Source organism: Cydia strobilella, chromosome 2 (genome assembly GCF_947568885.1).
Source record: "Cydia strobilella chromosome 2, ilCydStro3.1, whole genome shotgun sequence".
Lineage (NCBI taxonomy): Eukaryota > Metazoa > Arthropoda > Insecta > Lepidoptera > Tortricidae > Cydia > Cydia strobilella.
In genome coordinates, this window is record NC_086042.1 from 29,587,773 (window position 1) to 29,614,749 (window position 26,977).

General features: G+C 37.3%; 1 protein-coding gene across 1 annotated transcript; it reads left to right on the forward strand.

Annotated features, from left to right (window-relative positions):
* LOC134754862 (facilitated trehalose transporter Tret1-like) lies at nucleotides 1-26,709 on the forward strand. The gene is made up of 4 exons (XM_063691312.1): nucleotides 1-192; nucleotides 8,482-8,638; nucleotides 22,381-22,568; nucleotides 25,200-26,709. The coding sequence occupies exons 1-4, from the start codon at nucleotides 49-51 to the stop codon at nucleotides 26,214-26,216; spliced, it is 1,506 nt and encodes a 501-aa protein (XP_063547382.1). The 5' UTR covers nucleotides 1-48; the 3' UTR covers nucleotides 26,217-26,709.
* The last annotated feature ends 268 nt before the right edge of the window (nucleotides 26,710-26,977 follow it).

Below are 26,977 nucleotides of genomic sequence, written 5' to 3' on the forward strand. Positions count from 1 at the left end.
CAAACTGCATAGCTTAAAACTGTGCCAACGCTAAATAAACCCATACATATGTGCCTTACTGTGCCAACGCTAAATAAAACTATCCATATGTGTGACAAGAAGTTTTTGGCCGCGGAGGAGAAGATGACGTGTCCAGAGTCCAGGATCATGATCAGGTCCAGTGATGGACGGACGAACTACTACAGGACACAGGTTAGTAGATATATCATCAATCATATCAGCCCTTTATCGCCCACTGCTGAGCATAGGCCTCTCTTCCAGTACGCCACTTGTCCCGGTCCTGAGCTAATCTCATCCAGAAGTGACCCGCAATCTTCCGGATGTCGTCCACCCAACCAGCCAACGGACGCCAGGAGCTTCTTTCATTCGAAAGCGGCCATTCCGTTAACATTTTAGTCCACCTGCCATGTATTAGATCTTGATATGTATATTCATACATGTTGATCCCTTTAACTTCCTAAATTTGTAGCCCATCCCCCACATATTCGAACCAGAGAGTGATGGATCAGCTACTCTAATAAAGCGAATTAAAAATTGCCTACTCCAGACTCCAGAGCACACAGTCGCTGTGGCCGAAAGCGGTTAGGAGAGCATAAGAGCATCATTCGAACTATTGGCTAGAATAGTTGTTTTTGCACCAAGAGAGCGAAGTTTTAGAGCCACGAACCATCCATCGGTTTGCCACTGTCACTGTCACATTTTGCAAGAAAGAACGGGAAAGATCATGCGCGCCAAGTATCAATTTTGATCGAATTTTGTCGACTTTTATTTATTTTAAAAACGTTACCTTACAATATCGAAATTCGAGAGCTATGAAATTACTATTTAAGTTAAGATTGTTTTTTCTTCTTTTTTTATTTATAGTATCACATAATAAATAACCGAGTAAAGTTTGATTAAAAGTCCGAGTTAGAGGTTACTTTGGAAATTAATTGTATCGAGTAAAGTGTCATAATTCGTGTATTGGAAGCTATGTTATTAAAGATAATATAGTCTAGGAATACATATATTTTTTCCACGTCTACGAATATCAACGCCTCTTAGAAAAACGTGATCATATAAGATTTTTCGCCTTCTGGCTCAGAGAACCGCCTTAGCGCAAGGGGCACAATGTACAAAAAAAATCTCATGGGGCATATACAACTTTTCACTACAGCAGTGAGAATGTATAAAAAGAAATACTATTATTAAGTCCTAGCCTAAAAAAGGCCTATGAATTATAAATCGTTTTCATATCTAAATTGCATTTGGCTTTTAAAATTTTGCCTAATGGGCGGCTAGAGAAGAGGAACCACGGCTTCGATTACCGAATTAGAAAATCTGCATGCGAAAAAAAACATGACTACACGACCGGGAATTGAACTTTGACAAAAATACAGGGAGTATATATTGTTTTACCGGATAATACCTACTTAAAAAGGTACTTTAATTGTTATGAAAATAAATTGTTTATGTATATGGAACGCGGTTATAAAAATAATGAAGGAATAGTAACATCACGGCGATAACAATTCTCACGGCAATGGCATACTCATATAAAACTATTCCATTGTTCGAACATGCAATTTCTGTCGAGAGTTATGGCTAGTATTACTAGGGTTTCCAGATTTTTTTTGACATATAAATATTAGTATTTGGCGGTATAAAGGATCAAAAAATAAACTACTCTGATATTTTAATCGCGAGAATGGTATTTTTGCTTTAAAATTTATTTGATTTAATTTTGATGAGACCATTTTTACTTATTTTATGTGCAATAAAGTATAAATAAATAAATAAATGAGAGGGCAAATACAACTTCAATAATAAATAAAAACAAACTGATCTAAAAACCTAAAAGACTGTGTCTGTTCCAAAACATAATAAATTGTACCAAATTTTGAGTTTTTCGAGAAGGATAATATTCTGTTGGACTGTTTTTTTTGTTCTGGTTTTTGTTCTTTCTTCCATTCGTGACGTTCAGAACTGATTATGCAGCAAAACAGACCGAATAGATGCTATTGAAATAAATATAACGAATCGTGAACTAGAATCGAAAAATCCCCCAAATAATGTTATGTAATAATGCAATTTGTACATTAAATCAAATTTATAATCGGATCTATCGCGAATTTATTTTGTTACCTTTATTTACCGACGTTTCGACACAGGTTTCACTGGTCGTGGTCGCGGCTAACTGACGTCCCAGTAAAATGTCAAAACAAAGATTTGTGTGACTACCCGACGAAAAGACCCGATTTTAAATTTGATTTTAAATGTGTTCAAAGCGTGAAGGTTTTAAATGTTACACTGTAATCATATGTGACATTTTCAACCAAAAGGTACCACATTGTCGCTTGTCAATAATTTCAAATTGAAGCTGTATGGACATAGCGCCTAATAGACAACCGACAATAAGTACCCTTTTGATTGAAAATGGCACATATGTTGTGAAAAAAATGTCCAAATTGGTCGCACTCCACTCAATCCCGCTAACTGACTAACCTGATAACGCGACAATTACTATCGCTCATCTCTGACATAAAGTCACACGCTTCGTCAGCGCGAGCGAGTCGAGATCTGAGCCGAGCCAATGTGTCGTGACACTCGTGACCTGCGGGCTAAGCACGGTCGCATTTTTATCGCCTGTCACCATGCCTGTCACGTTCTAACAAGTATGTAAATGCGAAAATGACAGGCATAGTGACGCGATAAAAATGCAACAAGTGACAAAAACTCGACCATGAAATCGGTGCTGATTATGCAGCAAAACAGACGGAATAGATGCTATTGACATAAACATTGCGAATCGTGAACTAGAATCGAAAAGCCTCCCAAATAATGTAATGTAATAATGTAATTTGTATTCTAATCATATGTTGTGAAAAAAAAATGTCCAAATTGGTCGCACTCCACTCAATCCCGCTAACTGACTAACCTGATAACGCGACAATTACTATCGCTCATCTCTGACATAAAGTGACACGCTTCGTCAGCGCGAGCGAGTCGAGATCTAAGCCGAACCATAAAGTAATTATTAGTATGTAGTCTGTGGCCGAACCAATGTATCGTGACCTGCGGGCAAGGTCGCATTTTTATCGTCTGTCACGACAGCATTTATACGTCATTATGACGTCAGCGGCGTCATTATGACGCCTTAGTGACGTCATTATTACGTCATAATTACGTCATTATTAAGCCGAACCAATGTATCGTGACCTGCGGGCACGGTCGCTTTTTTATCGTCTGTCACGCCCTAACAGCTTATACGTCAGCGACGTCATTATGACCCCAGAATTACGTCATTATGACGTCGCTGACGTCACTGTGCTGCCTGTACGTTAAAGTATGTAAGTGCGAAAGTGACAGGCGATAAAATTGCAACCATGCTGCCACCGCTGATTTCACAAGGTCTACCTACCACAAGGTATTCTGATGGCCTACCGTAAAATTTAAATTCTCTATTTTCGTGGTAGGCTATATGAGCTGATTTTCAAAAATTAAGGATTTTTGCTGACGCTCAAAAGCTACAAACCGGACAAGTGCGCGTCGGACTCGCCCACCGAGGGTTCCGTTCCGGCAACAGAAATACATCTGTGAAAATTTCAACAGTGTAGCTATCACGGTTCATGAGATACAGCCAGGTGACTGACAGAAAGACGCACACTAGAGTCTTAGTAATAGGGCCCCGCTTTTACCCTTTGGGTACGGAACCCTAAAAATGGTTCACTTTGTATGGGAATTTAGTTAAATGAGGTTCTTAGTAAAACTTCAAAATTCGAGTTTAGTTAATTAAGGTTGTTTTCTGCTCCGAATTTCAACGCAAATCATCATTACAATAATACACTCGAGTATTTAATTAATGTATTTGGTATGCCTCTTAAAATTTGCTGTAGAGATCGAGTCTCTAAAGTCTCAAGTCCCTAACAAGATAACAAGTCTTAAACTCAATGTTCGACGTCTCGAGTCTATATGACTGTTATATGAGAACTCCAAAAAATCGAGTAACCGACAAGACTCGTTTGATCGACTCAATCGTTCTCTATGGTATCAGAATGACATCCAAGTGCTTTTACCACTTTAAATATTCATTTATGGAACTCTTAATACCACTACGTAAGGTCGAGTTTCTATCAACGACATCTGACATTGGTATTAAACTCTGATAAAAATAATGGACCGTATTACACTATGATAAAGTCCGTTTTGGCTTGTGCGGGCTAGGTGCGGGGTAGGTAGGTGGGGCTAGGGCAGTGTGTCGGCCGTTGACCTGCCCGAAATGTTACAATCCGAACGCTTTCAGATAAAGTGCCTAGTGATGGGACACATAGTTTTTTTTCCCGTTTTATTACTTTTTACAAAAAGAAACATATTTTAGAAGGCAGAGATTTTAGAGAACGAATTTCGTATCCTTCGTTGACAATAAGACGAATTTGAAGATGCCATGTGAACATTAGAATTTACTTGTTTAAAAATGTACGCTTGATGTTGCGTGTGCTTATTTTAATTAATAATTATACATTAGCAAATCTACTTTGTTAATAGAAAAATGGCGCGAAATTCATATTTTCTATGAGAGCCCCCCCCCCCCCCAACCCTCAGGCAACATTTTTTTTAATTTGTCGCCTTTTCTACTGACGGAAATGGCTTGCCAATGTCATGCCAAGTGTGACAGTAAGTATTAACGACCAGTCTTTGTCCTATGAAAAAGTGTCACAAGGGGTGACGGGGGGGTCCAAAAAATCGAAATTTTGTGTGATGTAATTAATGGACGACCCCTTACCTATAGTACAAGCTTTGCTTAGTTTGGGGCTAGGTCGAGCTGTGTAGGATTGTCCCCAAATATGTATTTCTTTACATTGTTATTACTATTTCTATGCCTAAAGCGAATGCCCTATACAATGTTGTCGAAGATAATTCAAAACAGTATAAACTGTATATTTATGGCAAGTGTTCATCATAAATTACCGGCATAATAGTCAAGGTCAAAGCTACGGGTCGCAGTACTAAGGTAGATTGACAGTTATATTGGCAATGAACTGAAAGGATCGACAGGGAGAGATAGAGGACAGTTGTTTGTAAATAAAGTTTATGATATATAATTATTAGGATAATTATGTATCTTACATATTGATTTTACGCACGAAATGTAGTATGTAAGAATCGTAAAACGCTGCCTAGAAATTCTGATTAGTGTAATTTTACTGCATTTTTAACATTAAGATTTTAAACCTTTACTGTAAAAGAATATCCCGTTGTTGTAACGTTAACTGGAAATAAATATTTTTTATTATATTTCTAAAAGTCTAAAACAAGTTGTGAAAATTGATGGTGGCATTGTGGAAAACGGCAAATGAAGATTGTCAAATTGCGTTGTTCAAAAGTTTTCTAAGTACATAGAAATAAGTAAATTTAGAATTAGATTTACTAACTGTTCCAAAATTATTTAACCCGTGGTGTACTACGGTCACACGTGTGTCCGTAATTAGTATAGAGTTCCATACTACTGTGAAACTGGGGCGCTACATTGTAATATGAAAGCGGAATTCTATTTTTGAACGATAATATTCACAATCAATTTTAATGCTTTTTTGATGAAAAACATTTATTTAACTAAAATAAATTACAGTAAGAATATAAAAACTGAAAGATACTTAAACAATAAACAAATTACAAACTAAATTAAATGATAATACTAAAGTAAAAATAAACTTAAAAATACTTACATAAAAGGACCTACTTTTTTGATTGCCAGTTCGAGCATATATTACGTTTTTTATCATCTTTTCTGGAAAATCGTACATGTATTCCACATTAAATTATTCTTGATTTAGAAATCAAGACCTCAAAAAATACTATAACCAAAAAAAAGTAAAAAAAGAATTTTAAAATAATCTATATTATTTACTCTATCAACACTGGTCCCCTCACTAGCCATTCACACTTCACTACAGGGTGTTGTACTGTTGTACTGATCGATTCCGTCCTGTACACACAGCTATATACAGCGTGTTCTTTAAAACGATATATCTTTGTTGCTGTCCGGGTCGGAATTTATGTTTTCGGGTAGTTTAATGGTAAAAGTTTTTGAATAACATGTTTTGTTAACAAAACTTAATGTACTTAGTTGTCGTTGTGGTTTAAAGGTGTGATACATTTAAATTTTATTGAAATAGAGATATTTTGACGCTTTTACTCTCCACTGTATATTTATATATTTGTTATAATAATAATAATAATAATAAAGTGTTTTATTGCAGGCATGAAAAAAAAACCATACACTTCTTAATATCTAACTATAAACTAGCTAAACTAACGAAAATAAAAATAAAAATATTGAGTATTAAATATAATTCAATACTCAATATTGTTATTTCCGGTTCTCATTCTGATGAACAGATAGCCAGTGCCTAAAAACATGACTATTTAAGTTCTCACTTATCGTCCTCAGAATTTCGTTCTTGGAACTTCTAATAGCTTCCCAAAAGGAGGCTACTCTTGCTCTGAGAATCGCGAAGAAGTCAGGTACTCTGGCCGTCGCAAACATGTCTGATGCACTACAGTATCTAGGCTTTTGCATCAGGATACGATATGCATCATTATACTGTACCCTGTTATAGGTACATATTTGTATACAATAAAGGTGCAGAAGATATTATCGCCAATATAAAATATAAACCACAAATTTATATTTTAATAGAAGTCATAAACTTATTTTAAATCAAATTCAACTAAGGTTAGGTAACCTGGGGTAAGAAAAACCCTGGAACTTGGGGCAAGAAAAACACTTTAATGAAATCTCATACTGTTTCTCGCAAAATCCGTAAATAAACTATGTTTATCTTGCCCCACATGACCTATAACATTAATAAATATAATATGTTCGCTACGACAAGTTGCAAAACTTGTAAATGATACAAATACAAAAAAATACAAAATACTTTATTTCATAAAATGCACAATGTTTATGATGCCTAAGGTAAGCAAATTGTTGCTTGTGATGGGAGTTGGGAGACACCGCTCTTCCTTATACAGAATAGATTATTATACAGACTTGATATATGTGTTAATTATTTATTATGTAAAGTAATACTTAGAATTTATTGCCGACGTTTATAGCTTTTACGAGGCTATTTAATTGTCTCTTTATCTAGTCATCATACTTTGTTACGTACATAGCAGGTTTACATAATATCATGCGTCAAGTATACTCGTATCTTGACTCACCACGGGCCCATTTCTTGAACGGTATAAGACTAATATTATTAGTCCATACTTACTTACTTACTGCTGTGGCGCGACGACCCGAAGTGGATCTTGGCCTCCGACACCAAAGACCGCCATGCTACTCTGTCCAAAGCCGTTTCTAAGTCGACGGCGCCGAGTTCGCTGAGGTGATTATTAGTCCATGAAATGTCAAATCTTATGGGTAACCATGGCAACACACTAATAATATTAGACTGATACCGTTCGAGAAATGAGCCCCTTGTTTTTACGTGGAGTAATGCGTTTAGGCATTCCTCCTAGCCGGGGAATAGCGGGACTAAACCTTCCACGGTATGCCCTTCTCGCAGCAATGGTGGCGGTGACATGGACGCGTAAGCATTCCACCGTGCCGCCTGCTGCCGACAGCCGAAGCTGTCCCCTCCTTGGACCCGAAGGCCCTGGAGCCGAAGCTCGTCTCGAAGGTAGTGTGCAGGGCGACACCACACACTGGTCCTTCATGACAACCTCCACGCCGAGAGATGGAAAAATAAAAATGGGCCCCTGGTTTTAGACTAACATTATGACGAACCAATAGGCGTGATTTGATATTTCGTAGGTACCTCTCGCGTTGAATGATGGGCTTATTACAGTTCCTTTAAATATATTTTGGTTGGGCTTGGTTAAATAAAAAAAATAACTGAAGAAATATGTCTCCAAACATTTTACGTGACAGTTACTCCATGTAAAAATTAACTGACATAGGGACCAGCTTTTAACACAAGAGGTGTAGCAATATTATATTAAAGAAAGCTCAAAGTGCCCCAAGAGTGTTCAAGTTTAATTTTCGTAGGTACCTATATGTTGAGGATAATCCAAGGGCCTGACACTCTTTGATAGAGAAAGATAGTGTTATTGCGATTCCTATAAGAGGAAAGAGAAAATTGTGCCATGCTTTGTCCTTATCACCGACCTGGTGGCATCACAGGTAGGAGGCCATCGCCCACCTGTGATGCCGAAATACCGAAATTTATAAGAGTGAAAGAGAAAACATCCTATGCTGCCCAAATTTTATATTAATATTCTTTCTCTTACCCCCGCTCCCTCGGTGGCGCGTCTATTAACTACTTGTATATACTATGTCTATGGGATAATCAAATACACATGTCAAAATTACATCAGATAAAGACAAACGATTACCAAGGTCTTGTTAGACTTGACAAGCGTGTATGAGCAACGACATGGAAATGTACCCTTAAATGCTATTTGTATCATTAATTCCGTCTCGTTTTCCCCCAGATTCTGGCGGCTCTGGCAGTGTCTCTGGGGCCCTTCGCCGCAGGGCTCAGCAAGGGCTACATGTCTCCGGCCATCGCGTCGCTACAGGATACTAAACCTGGCGGCTTTGCTGTAAGCGATCAGCAAGCTAGCTGGATCGCCAGTTTAAGTTTATTAGGTAAGTTTATCGTTTTATCTATCAGCCAAAAAATGAAAACATAGGTTTCCTCCTTCAAATGCAGCCTGCTCAGACCGTATCAACCAGCTCCGAAGGACTCATATGGTGTCCGTCCATATTGTGAAGGGGCCACCATGTGCAGCGTTTTCCTCCGGCTGTAGAACGAACACACTGCCGAAGTTTCAGCGTGAATACCAATTAAAAAAAAAAACCGGCCAAGTGCGAGTCGGACTCGCGCACCGAGGGTTCCGTACTTTTTTGTATTTGTTGTTATAGCGGCAACAGAAATATATCATCTGTGAAAATTTCAACTGTCTAGCTATCACGGTTCATGAGATACAGCCTGGTGACAGACAGACGGACAGACGGCCAGACGGACAGACGGACAGCGGACTCTCAGTAATAGGGTCCCGTTTTTACCCTTTGGGTGCGGCACCCTAAAAAAAACAACTTTTTATTGTTACATAGTGCAAAACGCATTTTTGATGGCGATGTTGCCACTATGGGACGTAGTCTAAGAGCCAGTTGCACCAACCACATTTAACAGACTGATCAACGTCACGCAACAGAGATCTATGAAACTTCCCACACAATACAATTTAGCGAACGCTTTAACAGTGACAGACGGTTTGGTGCAATCGACCCTAAGTATCCTTATTGATAAATGTCAAAAAGTGACAAGTAACACTGTAAAAACTAGGTTTTACGAAAAAAAAGGAAAAGTCCATTTTAAGTGACAAGTTTACCAAAAACATTTACTTTTTATTACATTTACTTATAAAAATTTTTTTTTGCGAATTTGACCTAAACTCATTACTTTTTTCCTTCTTTTGGCCTCAGAAAATCGTGGTAAAGATCTTTCGGTTTCCCCTACATGGGTAAAACATTGAGAATCGTAATTTACTGCCAGCGATAATATATGCATAATTACAAATACAAATGAGTTTATTTCATTACCTTTTACAGCTTTTCTTAGTTATAGTATAAGGGTTAGGTAGGTAATTAAAAATATATACGTTTCACGTGTTGCACCGCCATTAGCAATGGTCGGTGCAGGGTGCCAGTTATTGCGTTGCGGTGTAAGGCTGAAACGGCGTTGACATCGTTTCCATGGTCGTGGAAAAATATGAATCGTGTTCTCATTCATGTTATTTGGAATTTCGGAATATTTACCGTTAACTCATCGGTGAGAAATCGACATACCTACATCTGCGTAGAAATTAAAATAATTATTTAAAAAAAACCGGACAATTGCGAGTCTCTCTCGAGGGTCCGTACTTTTTAGTATTTGTTGTTATAGCGGCAACAGAAATACATCATCTGTGAAAATTTCAACTGTCTAGCTATCACGGTTCATGAGGTACAGCCTGGTGACAGACAGACGGACAGACGGACAGAGGGAGTCTTAGTAATAGGGTCCCGTTTTTACCCTTTGGGTACGGAACCCTAAAAACGATTCGCATACGCATACGCATATGCGTGCGCTATGCCTTTTTTACGCTAAATCATTTGGTTAATTTTGGTTCATTTCATGTATTAATTAATATTACTACCTGTAAGAATTATTGTACCGTTTGTGCCCAAATAAACATTAAACATTAAACGCGGGCTGTCCACGTTGTACCGTGTAACCTATCCAAATAATCCAAATACCTGTCAAATTTGCAACAAAACTTACCTATAGTATTTTTCAAACTGGAAGGGTACGCTGATAGATGTCAATTAAATACAATTTTGTCTATCATCGTACCCTTCCAGTTTGCAAAACACTAATATTAAATTTATCATTACATCGTCCGAAAATAAGTCAAAAAATCCCTATACTTCCATTTCGTTGATAGTTGCCTTTCATTGAATTTAGTCATTGTATTGAAATGCCTTTCATAAAGATATTTTATTTAAATACTCATCATCATCATCATCATCATGTCAGCCGATAGACGTCCACTGCTGGACATAGGCCTCCCCCAAGGCTCGCCACTCCGACCGATCCTGTGCCGCTCGCATCCACCGTGCCGGTGGATTTAAATACTATTACAAAGTATTAGTCAACACTTTCCAACTTCTTTCTTACTCACCCGTCTATTTAAGCCATTCCCATTTTACAACTCTTTCTAATCATCATCACTATTTCCTAAAGCATCGTTAAGCATAATGCATTAACCCATAAAACTGTCGTCAGCTAAGTTTATCTGTCATTTCACAAACTGTCATCTTGGCATGCTGGCGTGAGCTGATATGGTAAATGTTTTGTCTATTAGTAAGTTCGTAGATGAGACACGTAGGCAAATAGTTGCAATGTTTTTACGTGTGCGTAACCACGTAGGCTGTTTTGGATATCCAAAAATAATTAAAAAAATACTAACATAGTTTGTTAAGTTTTATTGTAAATACTAACATTTTATGCGCCACGAGCTTGAAATAAACGTTAATTTAATTTAATTAAATTTTGAAATAAAACTATGAAAACGGATTATATCGCGTATATTGAATTTATAATCCATCCCGACTGTGTATGTGTGTGTGTGTGTGTGTGTGTGGGTGTGTGTGTGTGTGTGTGTGTGTGTGTGTGTGTGTGTGTGTGTGTGTGTGTGTGTAGTGTTTCAACTTTCTTGGATCACCTAAATTCCATCCATAGCAAAATAAAATTTACTATGGAGTTGGAAAAAGGCATGTACAACCAGCCTTAAAGTTTATAGTCTATGATTGTTCATTATTTTAGTATGTGGGTATTTTTGCACTTTGTAATTTTTCCTCAGTCACCCGTTGACCACGAACGCTGTAAAGGGTTCGAAACGTCGGGATGTATTATAAATTCAATATACGCGATATAATCCGTTTTCATAGTTTTATTTCATGAGTAACTATCGCGGTAACCGAAGACAATATTAATTAAATTTAAAAAAAGAACGCTAGAAATTTTCGCGTTCAGTGAATCGGTTGCGAATTCATTTGTTTACATTTAATTCTAACATTTCGACACAGATTTCGTTGTTCACGGTCACGGATGACTGATTTCAGCAAAATGTCAAAACAGATACCCTCGGGCAAACTTATTTTAAGCAGACTGACAATTTCTTTTACGTTGTTGTTGGTGAATACGCTTGAGCTATCTAATTCAAATAAAAGTAAAAGGAAATAATTATAAATTTATATTCATACTATATTTTCTAGTAGAGCAACATACATATTAGAATAAGAATAAGAAATATTTATTAGCCCAAAAAAAGAACACAAAACATTGATTCATTTAGATTTTTAGAGTATAAACGAACAGAATTGTGCTAAAAGGTCCTCACTCAGCTTAATGTCTCGAAGTAAATCCTAGGACACACTACGTGACGCTGATTTTCAGTGAGGCCTGATAAAACTAAAACTAGAACTAAAACTAAAACTAATTAGGTAGCAGGTATTATTAACATTTTGATATTTTATTTAGTGCACTGTATTTAAATCTTGACTGTCTTTGATCAATTTGCAACAGCTAGAAATATATAAACGGTCGTATTAGTAAAGATATCAATAATAAATTCAGTTTTTAGAAAAACAATTTTGTAACTATTACTTATCTTCATTCGATATTTCCTCCATTACTTTATCACAACCTCTTTTCACTTTTATTGCTAAACGTTTTAGGTCTAATTTCGAATACCGATATCACAAAAACCTCTTCATACATACGCGATACGGTCACGGAATTTACTTCAGTACCATTTGTACGTACCTTGTCACAGTGACAATAGTATGAGATCCCTAGCGCCTTTCATATTGATTCTCACTGTGACAAGGTACGAAATAGTACCATCATCGATACTGATTAAATTGACTGTTTGTAACCCTTACTGTAAGGTGATAGAGTCTACATTGGTTAGTTGAGAGCGTACGTGACTAAATATACTATTTGATCTAATAATAGTCCAAACAGATTTCTTTGGACAACTTGCTGGCTTCATCACGCCAACTTGCTGGTTCATTAGCATGATCAATTACTTAATTACATTGATAACATGTCGCGCGAGTGACTAAAAATACCTACGTGAGTGAAACCGTAAGATTAGCTAAATTTAGTATGTCTCGCGATAGTTTAAATTCGATTACATTGATAATCTTTACCCATCATGGAACAATGGTTTTCCATTTGGGAGGCGTGCGCGGAGCCGAAGCTAACACGTAGCCTTTTGACACTTTAATGAGATGTAATGGGTACACCGAGCGGATTCCCTTGCCCGTGCCATCGGACGCACGTAGAGGCAGCACCCGCCAGTGTGTGAGGACTATTGGGAGTTGATGGAATCTAAAATTAACTAGGCTATTAGCGATGGACTAAATACTGGGCTATCTAGATTATTTATACTTACTTACTTACTGCTGTGGCGCGTGGACCCGAAGTGGATCTTGGCCTCCGACACCAAAGACCGCCATGCTACTCTGTCCAAACTCCAAAGCCGTTTTTGTCCAGTCGACGGCGCCGATTATTATAAGATTACTAGCTTTTGCCCGCGACTTCGTCTGCGTGGAATTAGTAATTTGGGTACCTTAATTCTTAAACAAATCTGCTTTTTAATCCACCCTTTTTTCACCCCCAAATTGGTCCACACTATACATTTCCACCCCATTTTTACACCCTTAAGGGATGATTTCGGGGATAAAAGTTATTCTATATCCTTTCCCACAGCTCAAACTATCCCCATACCAAGTTTCATCTAAATCGGTTCAGCGGTTATTGATTCCCCATACAAATTTCCACCCCCCTTTTCACCCCCTTGATAAAAGGGAATTGTTCTGGGATAAAAAGTATCCTATGTCCTTCCCCGGGACTCAAACTATCTGTATACCAAATTTCAACTAAATCGGTTCAGCGGTTTAAGCGTGAAAAGGTAACACACAGACAGACAGACAGTCAGACAGACTTTCGCATTTATAATATTAGTATGGATTTATAAGTATCATTATATTGATGTTGCAAATAAAATTTGTAACTGTAAACTGGGTTCAAAATATATACAAAATAAATTAGCGTTTTTCACAATAGTCTTCAAAAAGCTTCATTCTTTTTTGCGTGAATTGCGTATTATTTTGGTAAATAATTCTTTTATCATCTAATCTAATTATCTACGTGTAAAAACCGGCCAAGTGCGAGTCGGACTCGCGCATCGAGGGTTCAATACTTTTTAGTATTTGTTGTTATAGCGGCAACAGAAATACATCATCTGTGAAAATTTCAACTGTCTAGCTATCACGGTTGATGAGATACAGCCTGGTGGCAGACAGACGGACAGACGGACAGCGGAGTCTTAGTAATAGGGTCCCGTTTTTCCCTTTGGGTAAGGAACCCTAAAAACTGGAAAATCCTTTTGCAGTCAAAATGGACTCAATCGTCATAGTGGTGTAAATTTGTAAAACACGATCTGTGAATACCTATCCAATATTTACCGACATTAAAGTAGGTTCATAAATATATAACTTAAGGCCGTTCCATCGGTTTGCCGCTATCACTGTCACATTTCGCAAGAAAGAACGGGAAAGATCATGCGCGCCAAGTGTCAATTTTGATCGAGTTTTGTCGATTTTTATTTATTTTAAAAACGTTACCTTACAATATCGAAATTCTAAAGCTATGAAATTACTATTTAAGTTAAGATTATTTTATTATATTTGTTATATTATTAGTATCACATAATAAATAACCGAGTAAAGTTTGATTAAAAGTCCGAGTTAGAGGTTACTTTGGGAATTAATTGTATCGAGCGAAGTGTCATAATTCTTGTATCGGAAGCTATGTTATTAAAGATAATATAGTCAAGAACTACATATATTTTTTTCCACGTCTACGAATATCAACGCCTCTTAGAGAAAGATGATCATATAAGGAGATTTTTCGCCTTCTGGCTCAGGGAACCGCCTTCAATTTAATAAAAATAAGCTGAATAAATTCACTTGGGAATAATTCACTTGGAATCCTGTAGTCCATCTGATAAAGGAGCAAGCGAGACATAGACTGTGAGACCTTAGTGTTGGATGATGTTGGACATTCTGATTATAATATGTTTTGAAAAGATGTGTCCCGCCGAGTTTGTTGCCGGTCCCATATTGGGATACCCTCCTACAATATAGGAGGGAATTAAATCTTCTCGGGGTCCGAGGTGTAGGGTTGGAGCCGGCGTAGTTTTTATCGCGTATATATATATCTTTAATTGAAAATAGTTGTATTGTATAGCCTTATGAACCGATTTTGCATGTTCAACCAGCCTTAAAGTTTATAGTCTATGATGGTTCATTATTGTTAGTATGTGGGTATTTTTGCACTTTGTAGTTTTTCCTCAGTCACCCGTTGACCACGAACGCTGTAAATGGTTCGAAACGTCGGGATGTTATAAATTCAATATACGCGATATAATCCATTTTCATAGTTTTATTTCATGAGTAACTATCGCGGTAACCGAAGACAATATTAGTTAATAATTATTAATACATAGATTTCCTCAAAGACTAACACCATGATCAATCTATTTTGTCTCGTCATTATATCCCAGGTAGCAAAATGACGTCAGCGACGTCATAATGACGGCATTATTACGTCATAATTACGTCACTGACGTCATAATGACGTTCATTTCAGCTGTGAAACGTCTAGCTTTAACATGGATCTTTTCAACAGTTCAATGCCTTTGAAGTATTATCGTTTTGAGACTAAAATATACAATATATACAATATACAATATATACAATATACAATATACACAATATACAATATATACAAGTCCCTGAGAAGGACATAGGATAGTTTTTATCCCGAAAATCATCCCTTAAGAAAGTAAAAAGCGGGGTGCGGGGGGGGGGAGATAATTAATGATGTGTCTGCTAATTTGTGTGCATAATATGCTCAAATTGAATAATTGCTATAAGACTTTCTCCAGGCGCTATTTTTACTTAGTTGGGGTTACCTACTAAGTCCACGCAGACGAAGTCGCGGGCAAAAGCTAGTATACAATATATCGTCGCTATACTTACTCAACCTCATATCTGCAACAATAATTTGATGGAAATGTCGCTTTTCGTTCATTGGGAATACGGGTGTTTTTATCATCAAATGAGTGTTGCAGATACGAGGTTGAGTAAGTATAGCGGTGATATGTACACATGTATAGAACATCTATTGTATTAGCTCAATGAGATAGTCTCACAACACGCATGTATACTCCTGTATACCGAGTTAACTGGTGCATACATAATGCCGATTGTTTAAGCGTCTTGTTTCGTTAAGTGCCACAATCAAACTGTGGTAAATTTAGTATGAGGAAAATTATTGTTAAAGTGCCTTGAAAGTGCCAAATTCGGGTTTTAATGGAAATTAAATAAAGCTCTTAATTAATTCATAAGTTAGCTTTGAGGATGGTTTACAAATATTAATAATGAAGTAACCATATACACTGCTTGTCTTATATTAAGTATAATTAAATTAAGAAAGTCGTCTGAAAAACAAATCTACAAATTAGCCACGACAGTCAATATGAAAGTCGCTCTAGGGACCTCATATTATTGTCACTGTGACAAGGTCAGAAATGTTACTAATTTTAGGTACTTACACTTTTTCGCACAACGCATACAAATAAAAGTACCTATTTGTATTTTGTAAGTCTTTATTAGTTAATATTGTCGTCGGTTACCGCGATAGTTACTCATGAAATAAAACTATGAAAACCACACCCGTTGACCACGAACGCTGTAAAGGGTTCGAAACGTCGGGATGTATAAATTCAATATACGCGATATAATCCGTTTTCATAGTTTTATTTCTTTATTCGTTTTTAAAATATCCTTTTATACCCCAAAATAGAGATCTAGACCTCCCACCTTTAATAGGACGCATAACCATTACCAACATCGATATATAGGTACTTTATATTGTGTATAATATCGACATAAATTGCCGTAATAGCGTAAGTGGATCATTTGATATATTACTCGCTCCCGGCGCATGAGTGCCGCCATTGATAATCAAATTAATAAAATATTACACAGATCAATCTCTTAAAAAATCATAGTCAATCGTTTCACTAGTTACAGAAAACATACAGGTATTTATTTAAGTAAACTAAAATAAATGTCATATACTAAGTCGGACTCGCCCACCGAGGGTTCCGTACTTTTTAGTATTTGTTGTTATAGCGGCAACAGAAATACATCATCTGTGAAAATTTCAACTGTCTAGCTATCACGGTTCATGAGATACAGCCTGGTGACAGACGGACATGACAGACAGACGGGCAACGGAGTCTTAGGTAATAGGGTCCCGTTTTTACTCTTTGGGTACGGAACCCTAAAAATTACCCTGGCCTCCAGTGCCCCAGGCTGGAGGGCAGGGTGGAGGCTGGTTTTGGTTTTTTTAGTATATGACATATTATAGTGTTTCTTCTTGAAATAAAAACTTATTAAAATATTTTCTGAAAATAATTTTGTTTTATTTTTTATTTTATTGAAAATAATTTAATTTGTTCTAATACTTCTAATATAATTCATGTAACTCTTTCATTAGGTAATATGATTTATTTTAAATGCAGTCAAGTACCCTATTATTGCTGGGCCCCCAGAAATAGCTTTATTATAAACGTATATGTTTGAAATCAAATACAACACCCAATAAACTTTCTATAATCCCCCACTGCACTCAGCAAAACATCTCTCCATCATAAATCCCGTCTCGAAGGAAACTCTGACTATCATCAGATCCAGACCAGACACAAATAAACGACCAACCCGCTCGAAATATACTCGTTTTGTTTACATGCCAGGGTAGCTCTTAGCGGATTGACTATAAATCATGCAAGTTCAGCGTAGAAATAAAACACTTGCGAAATAATTTTGCATTTGACACTTGAGACTATTTCTTTAAAAATTTGGAGTGTACGCAACCAGTAATAACTGTGGTTGATATTGTAACTGACTATGATTAGATGTCTTTTTAAATTCATAGACACAAATAAACGACCAACAAACTCGAAATATACTCGTTTTCTTTACATGCCAGGTTCGCTCTTAGCGGATTGACTAAATCATGCAATAAAAATAAAATGCCAGAAATAAAACACTTGCGAAATAATTTTGAAATTGACACTTGGGGCTATTCCTTTTTTAATTATGAGGAGGGGGTAACCAGTAACAACTTTTTATTTATTTTTATTTTATTTATATGAGCTTAGAGTGTCCCACTGCTGGGCAAAGGCCTCCCTCCCCCCTTTCCACGTATTCCACATATCTGGTTGATATAATTGACTATGATGAGTGTTGGTCTCGTAGTAAAAGTTGCTCAGTATGATCCTAAAACCTCCCTGGTAACGGGAATGGACTTATTTTTTAGCCACCGTGTATACTGGTTTGAAGAAGTTTCTTGCTCCGATATCTTTTCAGAGGGCCTAAGTAGTCAAGAGGCGAAAGTTTATCGACAAACACAAAAAAAAAGATGTAATGACAGACGATGAGAAAAGTCACGTTTCCATACATTATTTAAGTTTTGACCGGCGTTTTCTATAAACGATAGTCATTGGCTAGGTCCCTCACAGGTGTAAAGTTAGAACCGGTAGTAGTTTTCCTTTTCGACATTTATAAGAATATGCCTAAATGAAGAATAGATGACGTGCTTACAATCTCGTATTGGCGCGAGTTGCGAATGACATGCTGTCACCAGTCCAAGCGAAACCCGGAATTGAATGTGGCGCCCGACTGACGGTAAGAACACGATAGTTATTTGACAGTTGACAGATGTCAAATAGCATAAACGTGTCAGAAAATAAAGTTCATCGCCAACCCACTACACACTTCGTACATAGCTTATACCTAGGCGAGGCGCGAGAATGAGATAAGCAGTCTGTTGTATAACACAGTGAAATGTAAGAACAATTGCATATCTCTGAAAATGGAAGATTTACCAAAGATATTTAAGCCAGAAAACAATCCGAATCCGTTTAAACACTAGCATCAAAATCAGACAAAACATAAAAAGCACAGTGTATTTCGGTGGCGACCTAAATACTTAACTGTCCATCAGAAGACAGGAGAATGTAAGAACAATTGCGACGTGTAATTGATTCCTACTGATAAAAGTGATAAATCTCTGAAAATAGAAGAAAACACACCCCAAAGAAATTAAAGTTAGAATACAATCCGAATCTGTTAGCACACTGTCACCAAAATCAGATGACAAGTTTTAAACAGAACTACAGTCTATATCCGTGGAAACCTAAATTTAATACAGTACCCTTACCATGAGTCACTGACAGTGTGAAAACGCTAACGTCTACGTAATTTACTTTCTACACATCTCGCTCGCACTAATATGCGAGTACAAGCGAGATGCATAGAAAGCTGTTACGTTCTTGATAGCGTTTATGGCATTGCCAAACTGGTGGCCACACTTGAGTGTCCTACCAAAAGACAGTAGAATGTAAGAATCATTGCAACGTGTAATTGATTCCTATCCTGATAAATCTCTAAAAGTAAAAGAAAACACAATCCCAACCAAAGAATTAGTCGAAAAACAATTAAATTCAGTCAAACCATTACCACCGAAATCAAACAAAACGCATTGTGTATTTCGATGGCAACCTAAATAGGAGCATTCCATAAAATTGTCTACAGTTGTCCCGTACAAACGCGAATTTTCTGAAGATTTGCAGGTATAAGAGTTTCCTTTTCTATGACAAATGGTCAAATATATGAACAGAAAAATAATCGCCTGCTTTAAATGCAGAAAAAAGTCGCAACACAGGAAATAAAATGCGTCTGTACAGGACAACCCGTGGAATGCTCCAATCCTTGGATGTCCAACAAAAGACAGTAGAATGTAAGAACAATAAAATTGCGACGTGTAATTGATGCCTGACGTGATATATTGCAGAAGGGTCGCAGACTGCAGTACCGTTGTTTCAATTCAGATAACTTTAGAATAGAATAGAATAGAATACTTTTTATTCGTAAACACACAGACAATAGACATACATTAAAAGAACATGAAAATAAAGTATCACGAAATGGCCCCATCTCAGCATGCTGCTGGCGACTTCCAGCGCTGATCTTCCGATGAGACCATCAGGTGAGAATCACGGAAGGTAACAGACAAAAAGAAAGCAACATAAAAGAAAGAGTCATAAAATATGGCGAAAAATAAAATTACATCGTTTTCTTTAGATATTGTCGCGACAAAACATGAGGACGTATAGGTTGCAGTTAATTCGTGTGTATCCACGTGAAAATTAGGTAAAATCTTGACTATAACTACACGCGACACAGCAAAAGAAGTTGCTTCGGAACGATCAATAAAATATTTAGTTTTCAATACAGCAACGACTCCATTTAAAACATCCGATCCGATGTCATAGATTACTAGACACTCTACGTTCAACTAATAACCATTCAGGTATTTATTGTGTTATTGACTTTAGTTAATGATTAAAAGGAGTTAATGTAAGATGTCAGTTTATCACAGTTGAACCCTCGTCATAACCTGACCCATGTTTTCGACGGGATTAATAAGTACTAACCAATTTATTGGTCGAGTGGTTTGACTAGGTTCTTAGTTGTGTCGTTTTAGTTTAGTTTATAGTTAATTTTAGGGTCCAGAATTAGGGGGGGGAATTAGGGGGGTTTGAGGTCCAGAAGGACCTATGTGACATCCAGGCGGCTGAATGGCGTCGGATCGCACAGGATAGGAACGAATGACGAACCCCAATAACGGAGGCCAAGATCCACTTCGGGTCGCTGAGCCAGCGAAGTAAGTAAGTAAGTTAATTTTAGGGTAATTTATTATTATGTACCTACTCGTATTGTTGTGAATTAGTTTTAGTTTAATTTACTTTTTAGTTAATTTAAATGTTATTTATTAATGTAATGATTGAATTATATTTTACAATAATAATAAAAAATTTATGATAATATTTATTGGTTTATGTTAGTAATGCCGAATTATAGATAAGAACTGTGTTTTTTACCTAGCTTGTACAGTTTATCTCACTGGAGACTTCTCTTCGTCTATTTCTACGTTCTCTAAGCTGTTATCTCCGCATCTCGCAGTGTAGCTAAACTATGTCCGACTGCTTAGACCAGATACCACACAAGTGGGTGGCATTCAGTAGCCTCAACTATACCAATTATTCAATCCCGAACGCCACAAATCAATCGTCTAACCGATGAGGCGGAACGGCCGAAAAATGCGCTCAGCGTATATTTAGAACGGCGGCGTCGGCGTTTATTTGTGTCTGCGATGTTCCGATTATCGCGGATAGACTGCAAATCCATACAATACAATATATATGTAGTACTGTAAAGGTTTGTAACCTTTACAGCCTTTTTATCAGTAACTGGCAACAGCCACGTTTTTAATTTAGAATCGTATCGCCCTGTCAAATGGAACGGAGGTGTGTATTCGCAAAGAAGCAGTCCTCTAGGATAGTCATATTTATTTGTGAATTAGCTAACCTGAAAAAAATAAGAAGATATCCATAACAGCAGTTCTGAAATACGGTCTTTCCATTCCACATCCTCCCACTAGGCGTAACCCCTATACAGTACTACGTGGTACTACATACAGAATTTTCACTGTCTAGCTATGTCTGTATTAGTGTATCAATCTGATGGCAGTTAGTCGTATATTGAGATTCAGAGTTACAGAAATAGATGCTTTTAAGGGGAATTAAGTGGATATAACTAAGGTAGATAAATTCTCAAATAGCTTTTAGCGCTTGATTTAATTATTCGGACTTATCCTGCTTCCTTGTACAGTACTTCCCAGAATTGCAAACCTTAAGTGGCAGTGGGCGGGGCACATTGCTCGCGGAACTGATGGCCGGTGGGGCCGGAAGGTTCTGGAGTGGCGTCCGCGTACCGGAAGACGAACTGCCGGTAGGCCTCCAACGAGATGGAGCGACGACCTGGTGAAAGTCGCGGGAATTCGGTGGTTGCGAGCGGCACAGGATCGGTCGGAGTGGCGAGCCTTGGGGGAGGCCTATATCCAGCAGTGGACGTCTATCGGCTGACATGATGATGATGATGATCCTGCTTCCTGGGCTCTTCAACAATATAGAAGTAATTTTCGTACAAGTCTGTTACATAAATTGTCTTCAAAGTTTTCGGATCAGATTCCAATATTTGGTAGAGCAGAGACGTGAGATTCCATATACAAATTATGTTACCCTATCACCAAAAACCAATGCGTGGATGCCAATGCTGCTATGTGAGATAATGACGAGCATCAAAACTTGTTGTTTTGTTTTTTTCTCTCATTGTTTCTTTGTTGTTAAATGTTAGTCTTAAGTTAGTTATAAGCTAGGTCCCTACCGAAAATCAGCGCTGCTCCCAGCCGTGGCATTACGATCCTTTTTTCGTCCGCTCCTTTTATACACTCTCTTATGAAACCTACCATCATGTGACGTTAATAAATGTATTATATTCTATCCTATTCTAAAACAAAAGATACATTGCTGATTACATTTGAGTAGCTACTCGTAATATCTTCCAGTAAAATATTTATACAACAATCCACCGAAATTAATAAAAAAACTGGAAAAAACATTGACTGTTCCATACATTTCTTCCAATTAGGTTTATATTTTTACACATTTACCCCTCAAAGTATAAGTATTGTGTAAGTCTAAGCGTTGAATAATTTATATAAAAAATACTTGTATACTTTTATATAAAATCCAAAGCTAATTCAACTACCTATCTAATAAGTTCTTCTTTGTCCTCAGGTGCCCTCTTCGGTGGCGTGATCGGCGGTCTGGCCATGCGGTTAGGTCGACGATCTGTGCTCTTAGCTGCTGCCCTCCCCTATACGCTGACTTGGCTGGCCACTGCGCTGTCTACTGGGGTTGACATGATCTCTATAACTTCATTCTGCGGAGGGATGCTGGTTTCCTGCATATCTATGATTACACAGGTAATAAGATTCAAAAGGCTATTTCAAGTAGCTTACCAAAAAGCACTCTCAAATCATCAGATATTTTAGGTTATTAAACCTTTCCTATAATCTGACTTGACTGGCAACTGCTATCTTTTCTTTTCTTTTCTGCATAACTTACATCTATGATTACATAGGTATGTTGTATGTTAACCTTTTATACTAAATTTTTCTGAATAAGGGGCTCGATTTTTTAAATGATGCAAATGCAGACGGATCGGAAGTGGCGGTGGTATACGCACGGATATGGCTTACTCCTTTATTCATAAAACAGCAACCTCTTACAAACCTTTGTTTAATTTAGTATTATTCTAACAAACTGAATTCCAAACGAACGAACGAATCAGAAGACAAACGGTTTAATTTAGTATTTTTCTAACAAACATAAATCAAAACGAACGAACGAATCGGCCATTAGCTTTTAATTGATATTTATCACACGTTCCGAATACAATTAATCATTATATTACCGATGTCGTCGGTTGCAAGTTCCCGCCATTGTTTTAAGTAATCGCAATTAGAAACTGTTAGGGTGAAAAACGTTAACGCTTGTATGTTCTCATCACACACAGTACAGCAGAAAAGTCGGCAAAGAATATTAACAGATATAACATGACGATAATAGAGACGAATGAGTTGAAAAATATCTTCGACTTGGTCTTAACTAAAGTAACTCAACTGCAGCTCCATTATTGTTGCGACAATACTGCGGCGGCATTTATTATAAAAACCGATGTATCTGTAAATTTCGTAGATAAAACGACTGAATTTCGCCGCATTACTGTCACGATTAGAACGTTCAATCCGTCACTCATTTTATCTAGGCAAATTGATAGTGACAGTGCCTGCGTTCATGCAGTAGCAGTAATTTTGCAATAGTAACGCAGCTGCTGTTGCCATCCGAATGTCACCTTAATTACTTGTTGCGTCAAAAGCTTTTAAGTTATAATAATATAGTTGGCATATACCTAGTTTATGTAACGGATCTGTGAGTGGGGTTAAACTCTTAAACATCACACTTCCAGTACCCAAGTTTCGTTAGGACATTAAACAAGGATAGGATTGAAATAAATGTCATATACGAAGGAAAAAATTACCAAAGCCTCCAGTGTCCAGAGCTGGAATCGAACCAGCGTACCCCGTTTACCGGACAGGTGCCTGAACCGCTCGGCTATCCGGTCACGATGGCATGGGTCGAAATTTCCAAGTATATGACAATTCCCGAAGGCTTGTGGCGCCCCCTGGCCATCTCTAAGGTAGAACAGTATGGTTCGACCTTCTAACTGAATCAACTGAAGGATAGTATTCTCGAAGATATCCCATTGTCCCAATAAGACCTTGTTTCCCTCTGGGTTGGAAGGTCAGATGGCAGTCGCTTTTGTAAAAACCATTGCTTACGCCAATTCTTAGGATTAGCTGCCAAGCGGACCCCATTCTCCCATGAGCCGTGGCAACGCGGGGAAGATGATGAAGATCCCATTGTTCTGTATCCATAAAACTCTAGTGTGGCTGTGAAACTAAGCGGTTTCCGAAGCAACGGGTAAAAAGTTTGGTCACACATAAAATTAATGACAAATACGCGTAATTCAAGCGCTAATCACACGTTTTTCACGATGTACTTGATACTGTGTTTAGAAATTACTGTTGCTTTTATCGATTTTTGCTTTGGTATTTATATTTGGTATACAGGCTGGCTAAAGATAAGTGCATTCCCGTTGCCAGAGAGGTTTTAGGATAATACTGAGCATCATTTACTATGGGACCAACCACAAAATCGCGAAACTTACCTACGAGTACTTACAAGTAGGTAATTTAAGTTTGCTGGATGTGATTTAGTGCCGGGATGTTAAAGTTAACAGCATAAGGAGAATTCAAGAGCTTTATTTCGGAACGCCCTGAATAATGGTATATTTCTAAGCGTAGAGCATAATTATAATATTCGAGTTTGAGAATTTCAGTACTACATTTAGATTTACCTAGTTAAGAAATAATTCGGTCTAGGTTCTTAGTTTGCTTTGCTATTTGTACGAGCTAGTCAATTTTTTTGTCAAAATTAGTTACATTAAACGCTAATTTTAATATTGTTACGACAAGTTATTTTAATGCAAAACCTAATACTATGTGATCCCCTTTGGCTCATCTGACGTTTTGTTCATGAGCTGAACGAATTTCAACATTGAATATTTAAATGTTTCCTTTATTCTTCCGTTCTTGGCTATTATAGAACACATACAATATACATTATTTAATAATTACTACAAATAAAATATATTCTATTCTATTCTATTCTATTCTATTCTAGATATATTGTCAGTTGTGGTAGAATTACAAAACTTTTTTTTTATGCGGCAGGTCAAAAAACCAAAGGTTGAAGAAATACTTCGAAAATTCTGCATAATATCACTGCAGAGAATCTAATATCAAATGTTTATTCAACGATCGCTATCAAAATATCTATACCTAATAAAATTAGCACTGAAGTGCAAAACAGCAATGTCAAACTCAGACATAAATATTTACCCCTTATTTACTCCAATAATTATGGCAAACTGTATCAGTCTCACGATTAAAATCTGATAAATTATGAAGTATTCCTATCTTTGTTCACAGGTATACGTCACCGAAATCGCCGTCCCAGACATCAGAGGCTGCCTGAGCTCCGTGCTGAAGATCCTCAGTCAAATAGGCATCCTTATCTCCTACTCCTTAGGTGCCTATTTGGAATGGCACCAGCTTGCTTTAGTCGTCGCCTCAGCACCCGTGCTACTCTTCTTTGCTTTACTCTTCATACCAGAAACTCCATCCTCTTTACTCTTAAGAGGAAAGGAGGAAGAAGCTTCAAGTGCCTTACAATGGCTACGAGGACCGGATGCAGATGTCAGGCAGGAGTTAGTAACAATAAGAACGAATATTCTGGCCAGTAAAAGATGCCATGACGGCGGAAAGTTAAAGGCTCTCCTATCAAAAAGATTAACGAGACCAGTATTAATAACCTGGGGTCTCATGTTCTTTCAAAGATTCACTGCCGCTCACGCTTTTAACTTCTACGCTGTCAATTGGTTCAGGAAGACATTGAGAGTCCTAAGTCCTCACGGAGGTGCTATAGCTACTAGCGTAGTCCAGCTTTTAGCATCGTGCCTATCAGGGATGCTGATAGACCATGTGGGAAGGCTACCACTTCTATTAATAAGCGGGGCAATGATGTCGCTGGCGTTAGCTGGATTTGGATCCTACGCTTACTACCAAGATGTAATCTTGACGAGTAGTAATGTTGACTCCGGATCATATGACTGGATTCCTCTGCTCTGCGTGTTAACGCTTACCATTGCCTTTTCTTTAGGCATCAGTCCTATATCTTCATTGTTAGTTGGAGAACTGTTTCCATTGGAGTATAGGAGTACGGGAAGCGCATTAGCTACAAGCTTCAGTCATTTCTGTGGTTTCATGAATGTAAAAACTGCAGCAGATTTTCAGGAGCATATAGGCTTGTATGGCCTCTTCTGGTTATATGCGGGTCTTTCCGTCTTGTGTCTTCTGTTTGTTATTCTTTTCGTTCCGGAAACGAAGGGGCGTGAAATTGATGAAATGGACCCGAAATATGTCGAATCGCTTTGTATAAATCGATAGTACGAATGACGTAGGCTTTAAGTGTTTGTTGCGCAGAATATGATCTGAACGTCAAATTTCTAATTCAGCCGTATTAACAATAGAATACCTTGCGACAAGACTTAATGATGTAATCATATTGATGATGTCAATTTTCATATTTAGACCGTATTCTGCTCGACAAACGTAGTTTTTAAGCTTAATTAGATAATTAGGTAGATTTATTAATAAATTTGGGCTACTTTAGGGTAAGCTATCTGTCAGATAGTGATTAAATGAGATTATCTTTAAGATAGCCCCCAGTCTTCCAAGCTAATACAGACAGATCATACAAAAGTAATGGAATTTTTATTACATCGTGATAGCAGTAATTACGTTTTGTGTGTCTGTAATTGTTACGTTAGTATTATGTACTTTTTTTACAGAATTGTAAAAAAAATATTTATGGAATATCTAAGGCTGTTCAAGGGATGCATCTTTAGCTCGCATACCTAATTTCAAGTGTCTACAATACACCCAGTATACGATTATGTATGTATGTATGTATAAACTCTTTATTGTACAAAGACATAGAACACAAATATGGCACAGAAATAGGCAGTACAAAGGCGAACTTATTCCTTTAAGGGATTTCTTCCAGTTAACCTTTGAGTAGATGAGAATTGATGAAGAACGGTAGACAAATATAGCACTGCGTACAATAGACTAGAGGAAAGTCAATAAATTTATAAAAGAGGGCGAAAATAAATAAAATAAGATAAAAATTTGAAGTAACAGTATAA